The 20,793-nt window shown below is 44.9% G+C and overlaps 2 protein-coding genes across 2 annotated transcripts in view; one reads left to right on the top strand and one right to left on the bottom strand.

The window, feature by feature from the left end:
• Positions 1-506: 506 nt before the first annotated feature.
• The window catches only part of LOC136380711 (IST1 homolog), a 450,214-nt gene continuing 429,927 nt past the window's right edge, over positions 507-20,793 (top strand). The window contains exon 1 of the mRNA XM_066348759.1: positions 507-546. The gene's annotated coding sequence lies outside the window, so the exon portion shown is untranslated. The remainder of the gene's footprint in view (positions 547-20,793) is intronic.
• On the bottom strand, positions 10,297-20,371 carry ZNF19 (zinc finger protein 19). The gene is given in 8 exon segments (XM_066350185.1): positions 10,297-10,418; positions 10,421-10,651; positions 10,654-10,695; positions 10,698-11,210; positions 11,213-11,422; positions 16,043-16,156; positions 17,549-17,674; positions 20,338-20,371. Coding segments are annotated over 8 exon segments (1,392 nt in total).

Below are 20,793 nucleotides of genomic sequence, written 5' to 3'. Positions count from 1 at the left end.
TGAGGGTGGTGCCGGGGATCTGTGTTAGTAAAGCTGAGGCTGCAACCAGATTTGGGAGTCTGTGGACTGGGTAGGTGGGTTACACGGCATCAGACCCAAAGCTACCCTTTCTGTAACAGATGTTTCCTAGTGGCCACTTTATTCTCTTGTCATGAAAATCATAGATAATACTTAGAAGAGCACAGATAATATAAACAACGTACATTTTAAAAACTATTGTTATGCCTTAACTATTAACAAATAAAAAATAAAGGGAAATAATTTGTCTTTTAAATCTAAGGTGACCAATCGTCCTCCTTTAGGGAGGCCAGTCCTTCTTTTGTAAGTTCCATCCTCCCTGGGAAAGTGTCCTCCTTTTTTTTTTTTTTTAATTCTTTTTATTCATTTTTAGAGAGGAGAGAGAGAGAGAGAAAGAGAAAGAGCGAGAGCAGCGGGGAGGAGCAGGAAGCATCAACTCCCATAAGTGCCTTGACCAGGCCAGCCCAGGGTTTCGAACCAGCGACCTCAGCATTCCAGGTAGACACTTTATCCACTGAGCCACCACAGGTCAGGCTGTCCTCCTTTTTGATATTGGAAGACTAATCTGTAAATGTCCGTATTGGATCAATGCAGAGTCGATCCACTGCATATGATGTGCCGTATTTGTATCTAAATGAGTGCTTTTTTCTTACAATTATTAAAAATTAATAGGCAAGTAAGCATAATTACAATATAAAATATTACAAATGTTTTTATTATACATTTATCATATTATAGTGTATTATTGTTGCAATATAAAAAATGTTTCTTTTATTTACAATACTATTTTCTTCGATTTATTTTTGTCCTCCTTTTCATTGTAAAACAGTTGGTCACCTTATTTAAAACACATTTCAATAAGTAACTATTTGGTCATGACTGCCACTGTAGGAGACCTAAGGAAGTGTTCAGTCAGAGTGCGCCTGAATGCCACAGACACGATGCTGTGTCTTATATTGGTGTTTCAAAAATCACAAGCTAGGCCCTGGCCAGTTGGCTCAGCAGTAGAGCGTCGGCTTGGCGTGCGGGGGACCCGGGTTCGATTCCCGGCCAGGGCACATAGGAGAAGCGCCCATTTGCTTCTCCACCCTCCCCCTCCTTCCTCTCTGTCTCTCTCTTCCCCTCCCGCAGCCAAGGCTCCATTGGAGCAAAGATGGCCCGGGTGCTGGGGATGGCTCCTTGGCCTCTGCCCCAGGCGCTAGCATGGCTCTGGTCGCAGCAGAGCGACGCCCCGGAGGGGCACAGCATCGCCCCCTGGTGGGCAGAGCGTCGCCCCTGGTAGGCATGCCGGGTGGATCCCGGTCGGGCGCATGCGGGAGTCTGTCTGACTGTCTCTCCCCGTTTCCAGCTTCAGAAAAATACAAAAAAAAAATCACAAGCTAGAATCCAAAAGGGTGAACCCTATCTGGTAAAGTTTAAATGAATCACAACACAATGTTAAAACTGTGCAAAAACACATTGTGTTTATCTGAAAAACAGGTTCTAGCTTCAGGTATTTTAAAAGCAGTTTTTACCTACATGAATGTCCAGGAAGACACATGAATATCTGAAATTTTTTTCAATGGGTGGAACCATCCTGCGCATTTCAGGATTTGTGGCACACCTGGTTCCTATCCAGCACCACCAAACACTGTCACAAAAGTACTGCCATTAAATTCCAAAATGAGCCCTTGGGGTATGGTGAGGAGCACTAAAAGCCACTGGATTGGACCACCCTCAGGGTCCCTGATAGTGTTGGCCTTTCTCATTCCAGCTCTGATCCCTCCCTGCACTGGGAGGTGGCTCATGATCACCTCTCCAGCCTCTTAGTTCTCCCATTCTCCCCCTCTCAACTTCAGCCTCACTTGCTGAACATGCTGTTTCCTTTTTTTTTTTTTTTTTAAGTGAGAGGACAGAAGATAGACTCCCTCGTGTGCCCCGACTGGGATCCACCCAGCAACCCCCTTGTGGGGTTGATGCTTGGACCAACCAAGCTGAGCTATCCTTAGCACCCATGGCCAACGCTCAAACCAATCATGCCAGTGACTGTGAGAGAAGAGAGAGAAAGGGGAGAGAGATAGAAATAGAAACAGATGGTCACCTCTCATGTATGCCCTGATGGGGGATCGAACCTGGGCCACGGCACGCCAGGCTGATGCTCTATCCACTGAGACAAACGGCCAGGGACTGAACATGCTGTTTTCTAAACCTACAGTGCCCTTCCCATTCCCATCCTCTGACTTGACTGTTACTTGGTCTCATCTCAAATTCATTTTTCTTGGAAAGCAAGCCTTCCCTGACCACTCAGTGTAAGGGAGGCCCGCCAGTTATGAGGCCTCACACACACTCGTGCTTATTTAATGGTGACAGTTTATTTAAATATGTCTTCGCTGCTCACTCCAGGGAGCAGGGACTATGTCTGTCTTGTTCAACACCATTATCCTCAAGGCCCAGCACACAGGAGGTATGCAATAAATATTTGTTTTAGACATAATCCAAAGGCTGCAGCTCCAGGATAGAGTCCTTCTTTATTTCTGTGCCACTGGAGTTAGAGTCCGTCTAATGCATAGGATTACTGACTATAACAGAAACCCTTCTCTGCATTGCCCTGATCCTGATCATCACTGTTTCCCAAAATGAGCAATTAACACGGTCCCTCTTACTCAGATAGGAAAATGATCCCACAATTGGGCAGAGTGATTGCTGGAGGCTACATTGTTCTTGGCAATAAGTGTTCCCACTTATTCCTAGGCTCAGAAAGTATATCTGTACCAAGAAGAAAGGTTTGTCTAAGGAAGAAAGTAGCAGGTCATTGTCATAGAAATGCTGGCCCCAAATGTTGGATCACAAACCAGTCACCTAATTTTATAGGTAAGAAAATAAGCTGACCCGTGGTGGTGCAGTGGATAAAGCACTGACCTGGGACGCTGCTCTGAGCTCACTGGTTCCAAACCCTGGGCTTGCCTGGTTAAGGCACATATGGGAGTTGATGCTTCCTGCTCCTCCCCCCTCCTTCTCTCTCTCTCTCTCTATCTCTCTCTCTCTCTCTCTCTCCTCTCTGAAAAAAAATCTAAAAAAAAATCCTTGAGAAATATTTTTTAAAAGTCCTCATAAATAACTATGAAGCTCCAACTCCAAATTACAAAAGTTCTACAGAAGACATGCAGAAGCAGAGACCACTCCTTGTCAACCCCCATTCTTCCCTTCTTATATGATAACAGAACACTAGCAAGGCAAAGACAGTCCAGAAAATATAATACACTTCCCAGTCCCCTTTAAAGCGATGTGTGGCTATGTGGCCAACCTCTAGCAAACAGACTGTAAGAAAAAGTGATGCCGTGCCCTTAAAGAGAAGGGACGTGCTCTCCCTGGCCCAGCACCCCACCCTTACCCCATCAGCTATGTGGAATGCTGGCCAGGGGTGAGTGTTCAGGACCATGTGGGTGCAGATGTGGCCCCTGCTGATGACACAGCACCAAGGAGTCGTCATGGAGCTGCTGTGGCTGCCCTAGTGCTTACCTTCGGATGATATATGAGCGAGAAATAAGTTTTCATCATACTTAAACCACAGTGACTTAGGTTCTTGGAATCAATACCCAAGACCACATCCTAACACCCCTAGAAATGAGAGGTGATAGAAAAGCACACAACATACTTTAAAACTTGGGCTGGTTCTCGTATGGCAGCATTCTGGAAATCCACCTCTATGCTGGGCCGCCAGCCACACTGCCACCCGCTCTTCTCCTGGACCCTGTCTCCTTCCTCCCTGCCCACCAGGGAAAACTGACAAATCTGCTCACATTAAAACATCTTTTTTGCCTGACCAGGCGGTGGCGCAGTGGATAGAGCGTCGGACTGGGATGCAGAGGACCCAGGTTCGAGACCCCGAGGTCGCCCGCTTTAGCACGAACTCATCTGGTTTGAACGGAAGCCCACCAGCTTGAACCCAGGGTCGCTGGCTCCAGTAAGGGGTTGCTCGGTCTGCTGAAGGCCCGCGGTCAAGGCACATATGATAAAGCAATCAATGAACAACCAAAGTGTTGCAACGCGCAATGAAAAACTGATGATTGATGCTTCTCATCTCTCTCTGTTCCTGTCTGTCTGTCCCTGTCTATCCCTCTCTCTGACTCACTCTCTTGTCTCTGTGAAAAAATAAATAAATAAAATTTAAAACATCTTTTTTGGTGTCCCCAGTATTAAGATGATAGAGTAAAAATTGTTCTTCCCACTTCTGCTCTTGAAAATTGTGGGGAAGTAGTAAAAGCCTGGTAGGATTTCCAGGAGTTCAAAAATGTTTGAATATTATAAAAATCTTCCTTCACTTAATGATATTGTGAATTAAATTAAGAGAACACAGCCTATTATGTGGAGAAATACTAGGGCAGGGAGGGATCTTATTCACAAAAGCAACAAAACCACCAAAAATATTTAGGCATAAGCTTAATAACACTGAGGAACAAAATTTTTGTTGCAGCCACAAAAACACTTGTTCTTACCTAATTCGAGTGTGCTGATCTCAAAGCTGACATTAGTTTTTCTCTGTAAGCTACAGTATTTTTTGCAATTCAAGATTTTAGATTTTCATCTTATTGTAAAATTTTCAGCATTTACTTTAACATAACGAAGTAGAATGTCTTCTTGGGCATCATCTTTGTGAAAATATAATAATTTATATAACGCAGTAAATACACTAAAAGATATGATTGCATCAGAATTTGTCTACAATTTTGAAATAGAACATATTAAAACACTTATTTTAATCATAAAATTTGCGCAAAACTTATTTAAATTCTATTCAGGCAAAAATTTGCGTTTGTAGCTCTTGCGTTTGTGTACTTGTTGAGGACAATCTCATTTGATGCTACAGCAGTAGTCTGCTCATCACTAACAGCTCCAAGATTTTCGGGAAACTTATCAAGGTGACTGTTCAGGAAGTGAATCTTAATGCTCAAGTTATATCCAATGTCGCAGAAAGCCAACAGCATCCTTTGAACCAGAAGTTCATAGTTTTCTGCTTTTTTGTTGCCAAGGAAGTTCTTTGTAACTGCCACAAAAGACTGCCATGCTTCTTTCTCCTCCTTATTCATTTTCCTGGCAAATTCTTCATCACATATGAGGGTTCAAATTTGAGGTCCATCGAATACACCTGCTTTTATCTTCTTGAAAGACAAGGCAAAAAAAAAAAAAGCAGAAATAATATGTTGAAAGCATTCACTTTCTCTATTCAAAGCCTGAACAAACTGCTTTATTAAGCCAAGTTTGATGTGAAGTGGGGGAAAATGATCCTGTCTCGATTAACTACAGGTTCATTCACAATATTTTGCATCCCTACTTCCAGAGCTTCACATTTCGGCCACTCCTTCTGTATCCAGTGTTTCTCCTGAGCTCGGCTGTCCCACAAACACAGAAAACAAGGATACTTCATAAAACCTCTCTGTTGTCCTAGCAGTAAATTTACCATTTTAAGATCCACACAAATGATCCAGTTATGCTCCTCATACTTCAGAAAGTCGAGGACAGTTTTTATGTCATTATAATTTTCTCACAGATGAGTTGAATAACCAATTGGAACTGCTGTATAAACATTACCGTTGTGTAGAACACATTTCAGACTCCATTTAGAGCTGTCAAGAAATAGCCGCCATTCTGTTGGACTGTAAGTGGTAACACCTAGCTGGCTGAGAAGACCACTGATACCATGACAGCAAACAAAGTGTTTGTCTTTGGAAAAAAAGTTCACAAAAATTTGTTCACGCTTCCTGAAATGAGATACTTTAGCTGACTGGTGAAGTACATTCTTTTCTTGAACCCTAGAGACTGCTTTCTTTGATAGGCCCAAATCTCTTACTGAGTCATTCAATTCGGGTTGGCTAAACTGCTGAGGGGTTAATCACTGCTTGACATCAGAAGAAGACCCTTCAGATTCTACAACCATTTCCTCATGCATCTTATCAAAATACACTTGATCACCATGTTCACTTTTTTCGTCCTTAGAAGAAATAAAACCATTGAAAACTGGAACTGGGAGTGTCTCAGAGTGTGGGATAGGTCATATTGCTGAAGGAATATTAGGATATGCGATCATATGCCGTTTTTTCTTGCTGATGCCCTTTGTATGGATCAGGCAGAAATAACAGTCACTGCTGTGGTCCTTAGGTTCATGCCAAACCATGGGAATACCAAAAGGCATTCCTTTGCGTTTTCCTTTTGTGCAGTCACAAAGCATTTCCTTACAATTATGACACACAATATGAGGAGCCCAATTCTTGTCTTGATCTCAAGGGGAACTTGAAAATAGGCAATATATGCACGTGTCACAAATGATGAAATATTGTGCGTTTGACGTTGAAGTATGTAACAGCCACATATATAACAGAAAGTGTCAGGACTATTCTTACATTTATGCCTACTCGAAGAAGCCATGATTCAATCTTAAAACAAAATAAGAGGGTGTTTTTTATCAGATAGTAATTTTTTACATTTAAAAACAACTACAATTATGTAAAAGTGATGTTTGTAAAACATTAATTGCCTTGTGGTATGTTCAATCCAAGAGTCGTTGCCCTTTAACTCCAATTTAAAAACCAATGCATGCCATTAACTGTAACAAAAAGAAATTAAAATTGCATAAAAAAAATAGAGCATACACCAAAAAATGGATTTCAGATTTGGAATCAGCGATGCAGAAATATATAGGAAAATGTTCTAAAATCTCATGTAACAAAAAAGGAAAAAAAAATTGTTCCACAGTGTAATCAATGTTTAAGATACAGATGAAGAAAAATAGAAATACCCAGGGACTAAACCACCACCAACAAAAAAATTTGTGTAAACGAAAAGGCACAGGCAATTTTTCAAAAAGAATGGCATTTATCTTGATTTAATCTTAAGTTCAATTTCAAACAATTTTGAAAAAGAAGAATAAAGTGGGGTAAATTGATCTATTCAAATGAAACACCAATAGAGTCTGTACTGGAACTTGTGAACATGACTCTCGCCTGGGTCGGTTGGCTCAGTGGATAGAGTGTTGGACCAGACTATGGATGTCGCACGGTCGATCCCGTTAGGACACAGCACACATGAGAAGCGACCACCTGTTTCCCTCCTTCTACACCTCCTCTCTCTGTTCCCCTTTCAGCAGGGCAGTGGCTTGATTGGTTTGAGCATCGGCCACAGACACTGAGGATAGCTCATTGGTCCAAGCATCGGCCTCAGGCACTAAGGATAGCTCATTGGTCCAAGCATCAGCCTCAGGCACTAAGGATAGCTCAGATGATTTGAGCATCTGTCCCAGACAGGGGTTGCTGGGTGGATCCCAGTCAGGGCTGAAGTCTATCTCCTCCTCTCACTTAAAACAAAACAAAAAGAACATAATTCTAAAATTTAGGAATAAAAATCTTATCTTTTTATAAGGTACTACTAAAATCCAAGATAGCAAAAGGATTGAAAGTTAAGAATGGAAAGATACACCAGATAAGTATTGTGCTAAAGGAAAAAGAGCCCAGCTACATTATTACAGCAAAGATTTTAAGACAAAAAAGAATACCATCAGGCAGGGTCCCATTTCAGACAATGTTTATTGATATAAACTAGTCTCCAGAAATTTAGGATAAGATATAATTTACATCATTCCATATACCTAACTCAAAGGAAAGTATATCAAGATGCCAAAAATGAATGACTGAAACCAAAGAGGTCAGTTGAGCTGATGATTTGGCAAATATGAGTAGGAGTGATGGAGAGTTGAAGATCTTGATATCTGAGAAGGTTGAATTATAATATTTAAGAGGCCTGCATGAAGTAGAATGTGCGGTTACACACACACACACACACACACACACACACACACACACACACACACACACACACCCCTCTACCCAAATGCCTGGATCCATGCAAGGATAAACTAGAAAACTGTCCCACTAACAAAGATAATGAAAAATGGTCTTTGCCTAGGTTTTGGAATGATAGTGGGACGCCCTCCTAAGAATTTATAGCCATAGTCTGTGTCACTGAGTAGTTTAAAATTAATACTAACTACTTGGACCAGTAACTCAGGCTTAACCTAAGAAATTAAATTAAAATTCAACCCTGGAAAACTTCTGAGTCGATACAGCACTTGAAGACTATTCTGTCTCAACCTGTGCTTGCCTGCCTCTCGCTTACTCCCCATCGACCTTCCTTTCCGTGAAGTCAGGCACAGCCTCCCTCTGAATTGACCCTGGTCTTCTCCTTTATCCCTAGGGAGCTAATCATTCTCCAACCCCATTCTTCTGTTACTAAGACACAGCTGTCCCAGAGACCTCGATCTCCATAGGGCAATGCTGTGATGGCAAGGACATGGGCCGTGACACCTGACTGCCTGATGCAATCCCTACTCTGACACTTCTGACTCTTGGCCTATTTAATCTGTTTCCTCATCGCAGCACCTACTTCATAAAGTTGTAGTAAGTTAGGAAATCACCTGGCATACGGTGAATGTAAAAAAATATTACTGCTATGGCCTGACCTGTGGTGATGCAGTGGATAAAGTGATGACCTGGAACACTGAGGTCACTGGTTTGAATCCCTGGGCTTGCCTGGTCAAGGCACATATGGGAGTTGATGCTTCCTGCTCCTACCCCCTTCTCTCTCTCTTTCTCTCTCTCTCTCTCTCTCTCTCTCTCTCTCTCTCTCTCTCCCTCCCTCCCTCTCTCCCCTCTCTAAAATGAATAAATAAAATCTTTAAAAATATTACTGCTATGATGATCATTTATTAAAGAGCAGCTATAGCTGATGCAGCAACATGTGACCCTGTTTACTCTATTTTTGTTTTTCTGAATGACTTTTAGATTTTTCTGGCCTCAAAGTGATCCCCCAAGAAATAACCCAAATGCCCACCAACAGTAAGCAATAAATTGCGGTATACTCATGAAATGGAATACCACACTGCAATGTAAATGAACATATACTCTTGATACCATTTATGTAAAGTTTTTTGATGACAGAAGTCAGAATAGAGGTCACCATGACAAAGAAGAAAGGACTGAAACAAGGTAGAGGGAGACTTACAGGGTTCTGGTATGCTCTATTCACTGATCTTCATGATTACTAGGCTATTATCTTTTGTGAAATCTCAAGTTATACAGCTATGACTGCTGCATTTTTCTGTGTCTATTGTACTTCAATTTTTAAAAGTTTACTTAAGAAGTGATTCCCAGCCTATTATTCAGGGGCAGTCCAAGTACATGACACAACTGTTTATTCAACTGCTGGCAAGTGGAAGAGGTGGAGAAGCCACCCAGGGAGCAAGTAAAGGCTGGAATCAGGTAGTGTGACTGCCATTCTGGGCGGCAGCAGACGGGCACATGGGAGAAAAGAGGATACACGCTACATCCATCACCCAAAGGAAAGGGCCAGCTCTTTGGTTTTCTGCTGAGACATCTCAGCACCCTCTTAGGAGTGAGACCCAAAGCATTTCCTTGGCCGAGGAAGCAGACCAAAGGGCAGGGTGGACAGGCTATTCTAGACCAACTTGTAAACGCTGAACTAGAAAAGCTACAATAGCCTGGCATTCACCAGTTTAATGCCTAGAAGAGTATCCATTCCAAATAAAAACGGAGTGAACAAAATGAAAGTGTTAGTGATGGCTTTGGTTACATAGTTAAGACTTTTCTTGGAACGGATGCACTGACGGTTTTGTAGGCATGCTAAAACGTTCATCACAGAGCTCAAGCTGTTAGGAGCTCCTACCCACTAGTGTCCCAATGCAGCCTGGCATTCGAGTGTTCCAATGGTTTCCCTTTCTTATTACAATCCCAGGGGCTGCTGGGACTAGAGCTGAAGACTTTGCCACACACACATCATACACACAAAACATCTCTCCTTCATCAGGAAGATTATTTAATTAAAACAATTATTAAAGATAATTGTTATACTGATAAGGCTTCATTCCAAGGAAGGAAAACTTAAAAATGCTTGAACAAAACAAAACAAGCACAAACATGGAATTTATTGGCTACTGGAATTAAAAAACCCAGACGTATGTCTAGCGTCAGATGTGGTTTAATACAGTGGTTCAAACAAAACTGTCAAGGTTGATTCCTCTCCAACTCAGACTTCTGTTCTGGTGACACTATTCTCAACTTCCACTAGAATCCAGGAAATCCTCTCTGCTTGGAGGCTAAGGAGAAGAGTATTTCTTCCTATTAACTCTGGCCACACCCTGGGAATCCAATCGGACCATTTGGGGTCACCTACTGACATCTGAGCTGACGACTGTGGCTCCGGGGAAGGAACATGCAGCTGAGCCCGGCTGTGTCACACAGCCCACTCCTGAGCAGATGATCCCAGAGGAAATTTAATATTCTCTTCCCAGTCAAAGGGGGTGAAAAACTCTGGGAGGCTAAAATGACCAATGTCCAGCTCAGGTTTCTCTCCAGGTGGACATGCTCACGGTCACCTAGCTGGGAAGAAGTCCTACAGGCTTTCTCATACTTGACGCACTCAGAGGGTTTCTCTCCAGGATGGATTCTTTGATGCTGAAGACAATTTCTTTTGCTAGTGAAGACTTTTCCACACTCATCACACACATAGGAAGATTCTTGAAGGTGGGTCCCTACATACCTTCTTAGTTGTTCCTGAGCACTGAAGGCTTTTCCACAATCTACACAAAGGGCTTCTTCTCGCTGTGGTCTCTCTGGTGCCAAGTTAGTTTTTATGCAAACTGAAGACTTGCCCACATATTTTACAAGAAAAAGACTTTTCTCCTGTGTGAATACGCTGATGTTGCATAAGATAGAAAGTCCTTCCAAAGCTTTTCCCACACTCATTACATTCATAGGGTTTCTCTCCACTGTGGATTTTCTGTGGTCGAAGTAGTGGTGAATTGCCAACAAAAGCTTTCCCACACTCATTGCATGTGTAAGGTTTCTCCCCAGTGTGGGTTCTCTGGTGTATAACAAACTCAGAACTACTGGTGAAACCTCTCCCGCACTCCCGGCAGTGACAGGGTCTGTCCCCTGTGGATTCTCAGATGCTGATCAGGTTGACGTTGTCGTTGAACGCTCGCCCTCAGGTCTCTCGCTGACAGGGCTTCTCTCCCGTGTGGGCCCTCTGACGCCGAATCAACGACGAATGGCCATTAAAGGCTTTCCCACACTCAGTGCACTCAGAGGGTTTCTCCCCAGTGTGGATTCTCTGGTGTCTCACACAGTGAGAAAAACAGCTGAAACACTTCCACACTCCTCACATCTGAAGGGTTTCCTATCACAGTGGATTCCTGGGACCTTCCCTCTAACGTTCTTCAGCATGGAAATTTCCCGGTGCTTCTCCCGTTTACAAGGTTCTAGAAAGCTGGTTCTCTGCAGACAAGACAACATCACGTCTCTGTTTTCAGAAACTCCCTGCATTGACATGGATTCACTGTCAACATTGGTCTCAGTATCTGACATAACAAACAGAAAACACAAGTGCCACCTGAGAGTTATACTAGACACAAAAGAGCATCAAATATTATAGGGGTTTTAGACATAACTATTTCAACCTCCATTAGCCTGCTAGTAAGAAAAGTGCTAGATATCACACTGGCGAGATGGAACACGGTATCATCATTCATACGGCACATCAGATTGCTTTCTAAGCTTTTCTTTTATTATTTTTTAATTTTTATAATTATTTATTGATTTTATAGAGAGAGGAAGGGAGAGAGAGAGAGACAGGAACACCAATCATTTCCTGTATGTGCCCTGACTGGGGATTAAAATGGCAACCTCTGCAGATTGGGACGATGCTCTAACCAATTGAACCATCCGGTCAGGGCGCTTCCTAAGCTTCTCCAGACTCCAATTTGAATGACTTCTCCCACATATGCTCTCGTATCTTTTGACTTTGTGGTACTTACAGGCCTACAAAATACCAAAGGTATAGGCTCTAAGAGTAGGTAGTGACACTGAGGCTGGCAAAACTCAGAAGTCAGAAAATAAAACTGAAGCGTCAAAATGCAAAGGCAATGAATGGTGTTCTTTTTAAAAACTCATACCCTGCAATGTCCCAAAAGACTGGAGACATTGAGCCTTAAAGCCAATGGGCTGTGAGAAGACAAGAAAGTTGCAGGAGCACTTAGAGGATGGTCAACCTTAGTAACTGGAGTTCCACAGGTGAAAAGCAAACACCCCAAAATGCTGGCATCTGTTATCTTGTCATCAGACTCTCAAAAAAGTCTGAACCTCGACCCTCGCCAGTTGGCTCAGTGGTCGCCATGAGCCTTGCCATGTCGGCCCAGCATGTGGAGGTACTGGGTTCGATTCCCGGCCAGGGCACACAGGAGAAGCAATCATATGCTTCTCCACCCTTCCCCTCTCTCTCTCTTCCCCTCCCACAGCCAGGGTTCCATTGGAGCAAAGTTGGCCCGGGCACTGAGGATGGCTCCATGGCCTCCATCTCTGGCGCTAGGATGGCTCAAGTTGCAGTGGAGCAATGGCCCAGATGGGCAGAGCATCGCCCCCTAGTGGGCATGCCAGGTGGATCCTGGTAGGGCACATGCGGGACTCTCTCTCTCTGCCTCCCTGCTTCTCACTTCAGAAAAAAAAAAGTCTGAACCTCAAACATGCAGAAACTGCCTGACCAGGCGGTAGTGCAGCGGATAGAGCATTGGTCTGGCATGTTGAGGACCCAGGTTCAAAACCTCGAGATTGCTGGCTTGAGTATTGGATCATAGACATGACCCCAAGGTCACTGGCCTGAGCCTAGAGGTCACTGGATTAAAGCCCAAGGTCGCTGGCTTGAGCAAGGGGTCCCTGGCCCAGCTGGAGTCCCCCACCCCATCAAGGCACGTATGAGAAGCAATCAATGCACAACTAAAGTGCCGTAACTACAAGTTGATGTTCTTCATCTCTCTCCCTTCCTGTCTGTTTGGCTGTCTCTCTCTCTCTAACTCACACACACACATACCCACACACACTCATACACACATGGTAACTACTGCCCTAAACTGACTCTGCCTATTTGGAAAGGGTACAACAAATTTTTCTTAGATACACCAAGACTGCAAAGCACTCCTTCTCATATTAGATAAAAGGAGACAAACAGCCATCTATAAAATGGCACTGTGCTCCTAAACACTGGGTGACATTTTACCTAAGTTAAAGTCGATTTATTTTATATAAAACATTAAACTAATTTTGTTTTAACATTAATTTGGGTTATCTGGTTATCTGCTGGTTCATCAAGTTCATCCCTTGAGTGTGAATTAATGAGTGAGGGCATGCAGGAGGAGAGACCTGAGATGGGGGTAAACAGGGTCACAGTCTAGAAAAGGATGAGGAAGACAGCTGAGAACCGGTGGCTGTTCCCACACCCGCCCTGCTCTTGCTAGGAGGCTGCTCGGTGTTATAAAACCAGGACTGAGCAATGTGATGGCAGCACTCTGCTTCCCTGCTGCCAGTACTCCACCACTCGCCTTGATCAGAACTGCCGGTTCTTCTATGCAACCCCACCTTCCTAGTTCTCCAGTGGTTGTCACCTCCTTCCTGCCGAAAGAGCAAAGCGCCCGACGTGCAGTGCCCTCAGCTCCCTTCCCCGCTGTGTCCACACCCTCGGCCCCAGCCACCCTCTCAGCCTCACCCTTCCGGCCATTCCAGAGGCCGCCGCCCTCCCCGGCGCACTGCTCTAGCAGCTGGGACGTCCCTTCTCCTTCAGCCTTCTTTACATCCTCAAATCCTCGTGGGCTTAACGATCTTCCCTTTATATCCACTTTTTTTCTTCTTACAGTAGTGCTTTTCAAATTGTCTATCACAACTAATGACAGACAATTTGAAAAACACTACTATTCTAAAATGAAATACTCTGGTCTATGAGAGAATAGAATAAGGACAGGAATGGGGATAGGAATAGGAACAGAAATGGAATACACAGAACAGAATACGGTTCACACATATTGTAATGCCAAGGGTAAATTTTGTTTCCTGAAATTCCAGTTTCAGAGGACATATGAGAACACAGGGTTTTGATGTAAAATGCAGTAACTACTGAGGTTCATAATCAAAAAAAGAGTTTGAAGGACATTTGCTACTATTGACAATATTTTCTTTCATTTCTAAGCTAAGCAAAATAAGAGACGAAAGTTCTATCTCAATTTTGTAATCTCCCATTTACTTCCTCTCTGCAAATCATCTACCCTAAAAGTCAAACCCTCGGCTTTGGTTTCACTGTTCCCTTCTGTGACCCTCCTCTGTCTGCTTTCTCTCCCCTCTCTCACTAAAACTAAATATCCCTTAATATTTAAGATTCAGCCCTCCTTTTTGCTCCCTGGGGCTCATTTCAACTAAAACTCTGTAGAGTACACTTGTATCTGTACTTGTTCTCTGACATTGACCTCAGACTCTACACTTGCCTTCTCAGTGACCTGTGCTAGCCATCCACATACATACATACATATATATATATATTATATATATATATATATATTATTTTTTTTTTTAATTCGGTGAGAGGAGGGCAGGCAGAGAGACAGACTCCTGCATGCACACCATCCGGGATCCACCCGCAAGCCCACTAAGGGGCGATGCTCTGCCCATCTGGAGCACTGCTCCATTGCTCAGCAACCGAGCTCTTCTTAGCATCTGAGATGGAGGCATGGAGCCATCCTCAGTGCCTGGAGTCAACTCGCTCCAATAGAGCCATGGCTGCAGGAAGGGAAAAGAGACAGAGAGAGGAGCGAGAGGGGAAGGGGTGAAGAAGCAGATGGGCGCTTCTCCTGTGTCCCCTGATTGGGAATCGAACCCAGGACATCCACGCCAGGCAGACACTCTACCACTGAGCCAACCGGCCAGGGCCCAGTTATATATTTTAAAGAAACCTCAGACTGTGTTCAGATCTGAATTCATATGAACTCAAAAAGCTCCTCCTATGTCCTGACTCCCCAGTTTATCTGGCTCAACTCTTCCCTTTTACGGCCGAGTTTTGATAAGATCCGGTCCATTCTGGCTCCACGCACTCCTTCCTCTTCCATTTGGCACTACCACTATCCCCTACCCAATTCTCCTACTCAAAAGTTCGTGGCTAAAAATAAATAAATAAATAAATTAAATAAATTTTAAAAGTTCGTGGCTCCTATATAACTAGCGGCAGGGTTGTTTTGCCTACTCTCTCATTTCCTGCTCCTGTGCTGTAAATTCCTCAGGGTTTACTGGATCCTCAGGTCCACCACAAAGGCCGTATTCTGAATATCCCACCCAATGCTGAGTTGGGTGAGACACACCAACTCCACTCACCTGTGCCATTGGTGAAAGAAAGGGGGGCTCAGGGTTCCCTGCAGACTCCACCAGCCTGGACTCCAGAAAACCTTGTTTGGCCTTTGAATCCTAAGCTCGTGCTTCTGCACCGCTTACTAGAAAAGACAGAACAATACGTGCAGGCGGGCTCCAGAAAAACAGATTCATTTTAAAATATGCTCCCCAGCTGACTCTCCTGCACATTAAGCTACAATGTTCTTCACAATGATTTACTGGATCCGTTAGTCCCTTCCTCAGGCCAGGTAATTTACCTGCTTTCTCCACATGCTATCCATTGTAACCTGTCAAATTTGGAACAAACAGCCCTGCTCCTGGAGAAGCATTACCTGAGCTTTTAAATGAGAATTCCTCCAACCACCCCTTCCGCTCTGCTCCCACCGCCCACTGCTAGATACAATAGAAGCAGGCAAAACACATTTTTAAAGCTTTTACATCTGTCTCCACAACCTGTATCCTCCAGAGTCTTAAACAAAGCTTAACACACAGCAGGTGCTGGACACATAGCAGTTGCTCCTGAATAAATCCATCCTGTCCAAGGAAGAAGGGCCACTGAGGTGGCCATGCTAAAATGCAGGACGGAACGAGGGATTCAAGAATTGCATAGGAGATGCTGGACTGGAAATATGTTATCTTGATAACAGTTAAAATTGGTAAGGAAGGTTTAATATAAATATTATACCTATTTTATTCAAATCCTTGTCGGCATGGTTAATTTTCAAATACACTGCTCTGTAAAGCTCCCCAGTTGCCAATTCTAAACCTGCCTCACTCACCTTGACAGATGTCTGTGGCCCTCTCTGCAGGCGGGTCATCCTGCGTCTTCCGGTCCCAAGGCAAATCCCTGCCCTCTGGAAGTGAGATTAGGGCAAATTTGGGAACTGTGTATCCTGAAAAGGGAGAAGAAAATGGCACCTCTCAGCCCTGTGTCTGCTATATCAAAGGAAGAAAACCCCAAGAGCCTCAGTAAGAACGAGATATACAGGCGAGGGCACAGGGTTGGGGAAGGCAAAAGAGATTTTGATCAAGAAAAAACTGGCCTGCCTGACCTGTGGTGGCGCAGTGGATAAAGCGTCAACCTGGAAATGCTGAGGTCACCGGTTCGAAACCCTGGGCTTGCCTGGTCAAGGCACATATGGGAGTTGATGCTTCCAGCTCCTCCCCATCTTCTCTCTCTGTCTCTCTGTCCTCTCTCTCTCCCTCTCTGTCTCTCTCTCTCTCCCTTTCTCTCTCCTCTCTAAAATGAATAAATAAAATTTAAAAAAAAAAAGAAAAAACTGGCCTGACCTGTGGTGGCACAGTGGATAAAGTGTTGACCTGGAAATACTGAGGTCGCTGGTTCGAAACCCTGGGCTTGCCTGGTCAATGCACATATGGGAGTTGATGCTTCCTGCTCCTCCTCCTCCTCCTCTCTCTCTCTCTCTCTCCTCTCTAAAATGAATAAATAAAAAATTTAAAAAAAGAAAGAAAAAAACTGAACTGGCAAGACCAGATGGTGCAGTGGATAGAGCATCAGCCTGGGATGCAGAGGCCCAAGTTTCGAAACACTGAGGTCATCAGCTTGAGCGCAGGCTCATCTGGCTTGAGCACAGGCTCACCAGCATGAACGTGGGGTCGCTGGCTTGAGCGTGGCATCATAGACATGACCCCATGGTCGCTGGCTTGTGCCCAAGGTCACTGGCTTGAGCAAGGGGTCACTGGCTCAGCTGTCGCCCCCAGGTCAAGGCACATATGAGAAAGCAATCAGTGAACAACTAAGGTGCCGCTACAAAGAAATGATGCTTCTCATCTCTCTCCCTTCCTGTCTGTCCCTATCTCTCCCACTCTCTGTCTCACTGTCTCTCTCTCTTGCTAAGAAAAAAAAAAAAGGAGAGAAATGAAGAAACTCACCTCTTACTATTTGAGAGCAGGTAAGTTGTGAGACCCTGCAAGGCATGTGCAGGCAAAGGGAAGGGATCACACCCTTCCCTAAACAGTGCGGGTAGAGCAATGAGCTGAGAACCTGGCTCTGGCAACAGAAACTCTCATTCCTTACTGCCAGAGCCCCTCGGAGGATGGGACTACTCTTACAAGGGGACAATTCCCTATATTGGGTCCAAACTGAACCGAGACCATTCCCTACCCAGCGACCTCTGAAGTGGGCATTCAGCCGTGGCTCTGGAGTCCTTCAGGGGAGATAGCATGGACCACCCCTCCTCCTCCACACCACAGCCCAACCCGCAAGGAAAAAAGAAGGAAGCGGGAAAGCACGGATCTGAGTCCCAGGAGGAAAGTGGCCTTACCCAGGGAGGTCAAGTTCCCACAATTCTCCAGCATCACACTTCTGTACAGGGCCCTCTGTGCAGAAGAAAGGCCAGCCCGTTCTGCCTGGGTAAGGCACACAGCCATGTCCTCGAAGGTCACCACGTTCCAAAACAAGAGGTTCCTGCTGCTGCAGAGCCAACTGTCTGACTCCGGGCCAGAGTGGGACACAGGGGACAGTGGGAGGGAGGAGTCCTATTAGGGAGGGCTAATGAAAAAAGGTGAAAGAACTGGGTGTTAAACCATTAAATGACTATTTCTACAACCAAAAATTTGGAACTTCTTTCACTATCAGAAGAGCTTCCCTTAGATTAGAACATAATATTTGCTATTATAAAACATGATTAAAAATATTTCAAAAACTGGAGAATTTCTCATTAATTAACCTTCCCAGACAAAAATCTCTTTGAATTTGTAAATATTGTCAGCCTTTTACTGTTACACCTACAAGTGGGCAATTAGCTTCAACACGTTGACACTCACAGGCGGCATCTGAGGACCCGCCTGTTCCCCCTTCACTGCCCCAGTGCCCAGCCAATTCATCCATTCCTCACACTGCTCGCTCTGCCCCAAGCTGCCAGGCCGCATAACAAGAACAGGGTCATGGTTTGCCAGGAGCTCCTCCATCCTACCCCCATCTGTCGCTTGAAGAAGGGGCTGTGAAGCCTGTGTTCAAGAACGTCCAGCAGAGGGCGCTCAGCGCTGCCCGGGGCAGTCGAGCGTTCTGCTTCCTAAAGCGCCTCCCCGGGAGAGTATGCTTCTGGAATCAAATTGCTGCTGGATAGCTCTTTCAGCCGCATTTCTTTATACCGGCTAGACAACCTATAATAGTTTCTGCCAACCAGGCCTCATGTTTTTTCAACAGCCATCCTTTCTTCTCCCTGAAAGCTCCAGCATCTGGTTCAGACCCTTTATTCACTCTCCAGACTTTAGTATCAAACTAGCCTACCTGAACCAGAGGTGAGCATCATCCCACTTCCCCACAACTCACGGGTTCTGCACATCTCCTTCCACCAGTCAGGGCGCTGCCTCAAACTCTCTGCTGACCCAACGTGTCTGACCCAACATCAAACACTAAACTCACCGCCCACAACTGGCTCCCTTTCTAATGTATATAAACAAATCGGAACAGTGAGTGACAATTTTAATTTCCCATCTCAGTTGATAGCACCAATTTCTGCCCCGTCTCCTATACTAGAAACTTAAGATTCATGCTAGCCTAACTCACCCCGTCACTGCTCACTTTAGGCAGTTAGTAATCAAATCCTGCCAGTTTTGATGCCACAGTATTTCTGGAATCTGACTCATCTTCACTATGGCACAAACAGCACGCTGGTTCAACAGATGGGGACACTTAAACAGCTCCAATTCCAGGCTGTCCTGCACTGAATCCATCCTCAGCCAGCACATACAATGACCTCCTTTAAATGACAACCTGACCCATTCAGCAGAATTAATGAGTCACCACTAACTACAACAGTGGTCCTCGAAGTGTGGTCCTCAGAGCAGCAGCATCTGACAACTTGCTGGAAAGGCAAACTAAACTGGTGGGCCCCACCCGAGAGCAATGTTTGCATCAGTGAGACCTCCGGGTGATTGTGACACACTATAAAGTCTGAGAAACCTGGACTAGAAGATAAAATCCAAGCTCAGGAAACTGAGCTGTATCAGGTGACTAGTAGATGGTGAGGGGCAAGCACAAGACTGCAGAGAAGCCAGGTGGGAAGCTCTGCAAACAAAACCCCAGAGAAGGAGAAACAAACCCTGAATGAAGGTCGTATCAAATACGGGACAGGTGGAAGAGACAGACGGCAAAAGCGTTCGGACGTGGTGACCCTCTGGGGGTGGTGCCTAGGAAGAAGAGTCACCAAGTACTCAACATCAGGTCAGGACTTAGAGACGGTGGTACCGGTGACTCACCAGTACTTAGAGAATATCAGAAGAGGCCGGGAGCTCCCAGGAAGACAATGTATCATGAAAGAGTCAGGCAGAAAGACCTACCAAGTGTAAGAAATCCAGGATTGGCACTTGGGATATGGCTCATGGGTGCTAAGTTACTAGATAAACAAGTCCCAGGAAGGAAATGATAAAGCAACACTCAGCAACTCGTCAGTCTCAAAAAGTGAACTACTCAAAAAATCAATTTCCCTGTCCCACAAATGCAAGGTATTTAATGTTCACTTCACAAATAAGGTCAGTTTCGACGCAAAGAGGTTACTGGTTCAAGGCCACTGAGGCCCCCTGGGATCCCTAACTTCAGGTGTCCTGTCCTAGGGCAGGTTTTTCCTGTCACAGACACTGCCTTGCCTTAGCCAGCAGCCCTGGTCTCAAGGAAGCCATGTTTTCCTTGATTCTGAAGCCCAAACTTCTTTCTTTGAGGGTAAATTGATATAAGCTCCGTTTGTCTTGTCTTCTTCCTGCCATCCCTCTGTCACCACTTCCCAAGAACCTTGAGACCAGATACCTACACCACTAGCCCGAGTCCCTCATTCTCACAGATCCCTCTAAACCTGGGAACCGGCCAGCTCAGCAGAAGTTCTCAGAGTACAGGAGGCTATAATTCCGCTTCCCAGGCTACTCTCCAGCCACTGCTTGGTGGGCTGCTCAGGCCCTCACCATCAGCTTTCCCCCAGCATCTGGGCCTACTGGAGAAAATCAACAGGGTCTTCCTACTGTTTTGGCTCTAAGACTCTTGCCAGAATCATCCCTCTTATTCCCCATTTCCTTCAAATCGGATCTCTCGAAGGCTGACCCGAGAGTCAACAGCTCACCTGGTGCCAGGCATTCAGGGGCAACGCTGCCATCACCTGGGATCCCTCTCAGTGAAGGGCAGGGGCTGAGGGCAGAAGCAAAGAGAACCACAAGTGAGCCTGGCCCAGTCAAAGGCTCTCCTTTAAACCAACAAGCCTGCCAATAACAGCAGCAATCATTTACTAAATTCCCACTGGTGAAGCAGTTCAGGGTGGTATGGCCGGAGAATAAATATTCCCTTTTGAAATCCATACCATACCATGAAGTTTATTTTTTAATTATTTATCTATTTATTTATTAGGTGAGAGGAAGGGAGATAGTGAAGCAGACTTCCACATGTGCTGTAACCGGGATCCACCTGTCAACCCCAGCTAGGGTTGATGCTCCAGTGCCAAGCTATTTTTAGCACCTGAGGTTGATGCACTCCAATGGAGCTATCCTCAGTGCTTGGGGCCATGCTTGAACCAATCAAGCC

This window comes from Saccopteryx leptura, chromosome 9 (assembly GCF_036850995.1).
Source record: "Saccopteryx leptura isolate mSacLep1 chromosome 9, mSacLep1_pri_phased_curated, whole genome shotgun sequence".
In the NCBI taxonomy this organism is placed as follows: domain Eukaryota; kingdom Metazoa; phylum Chordata; class Mammalia; order Chiroptera; family Emballonuridae; genus Saccopteryx; species Saccopteryx leptura.
The sequence above is the reverse complement of the archived record's forward strand: the minus strand, read 5'-3'. Positions and strand labels throughout refer to the sequence as shown.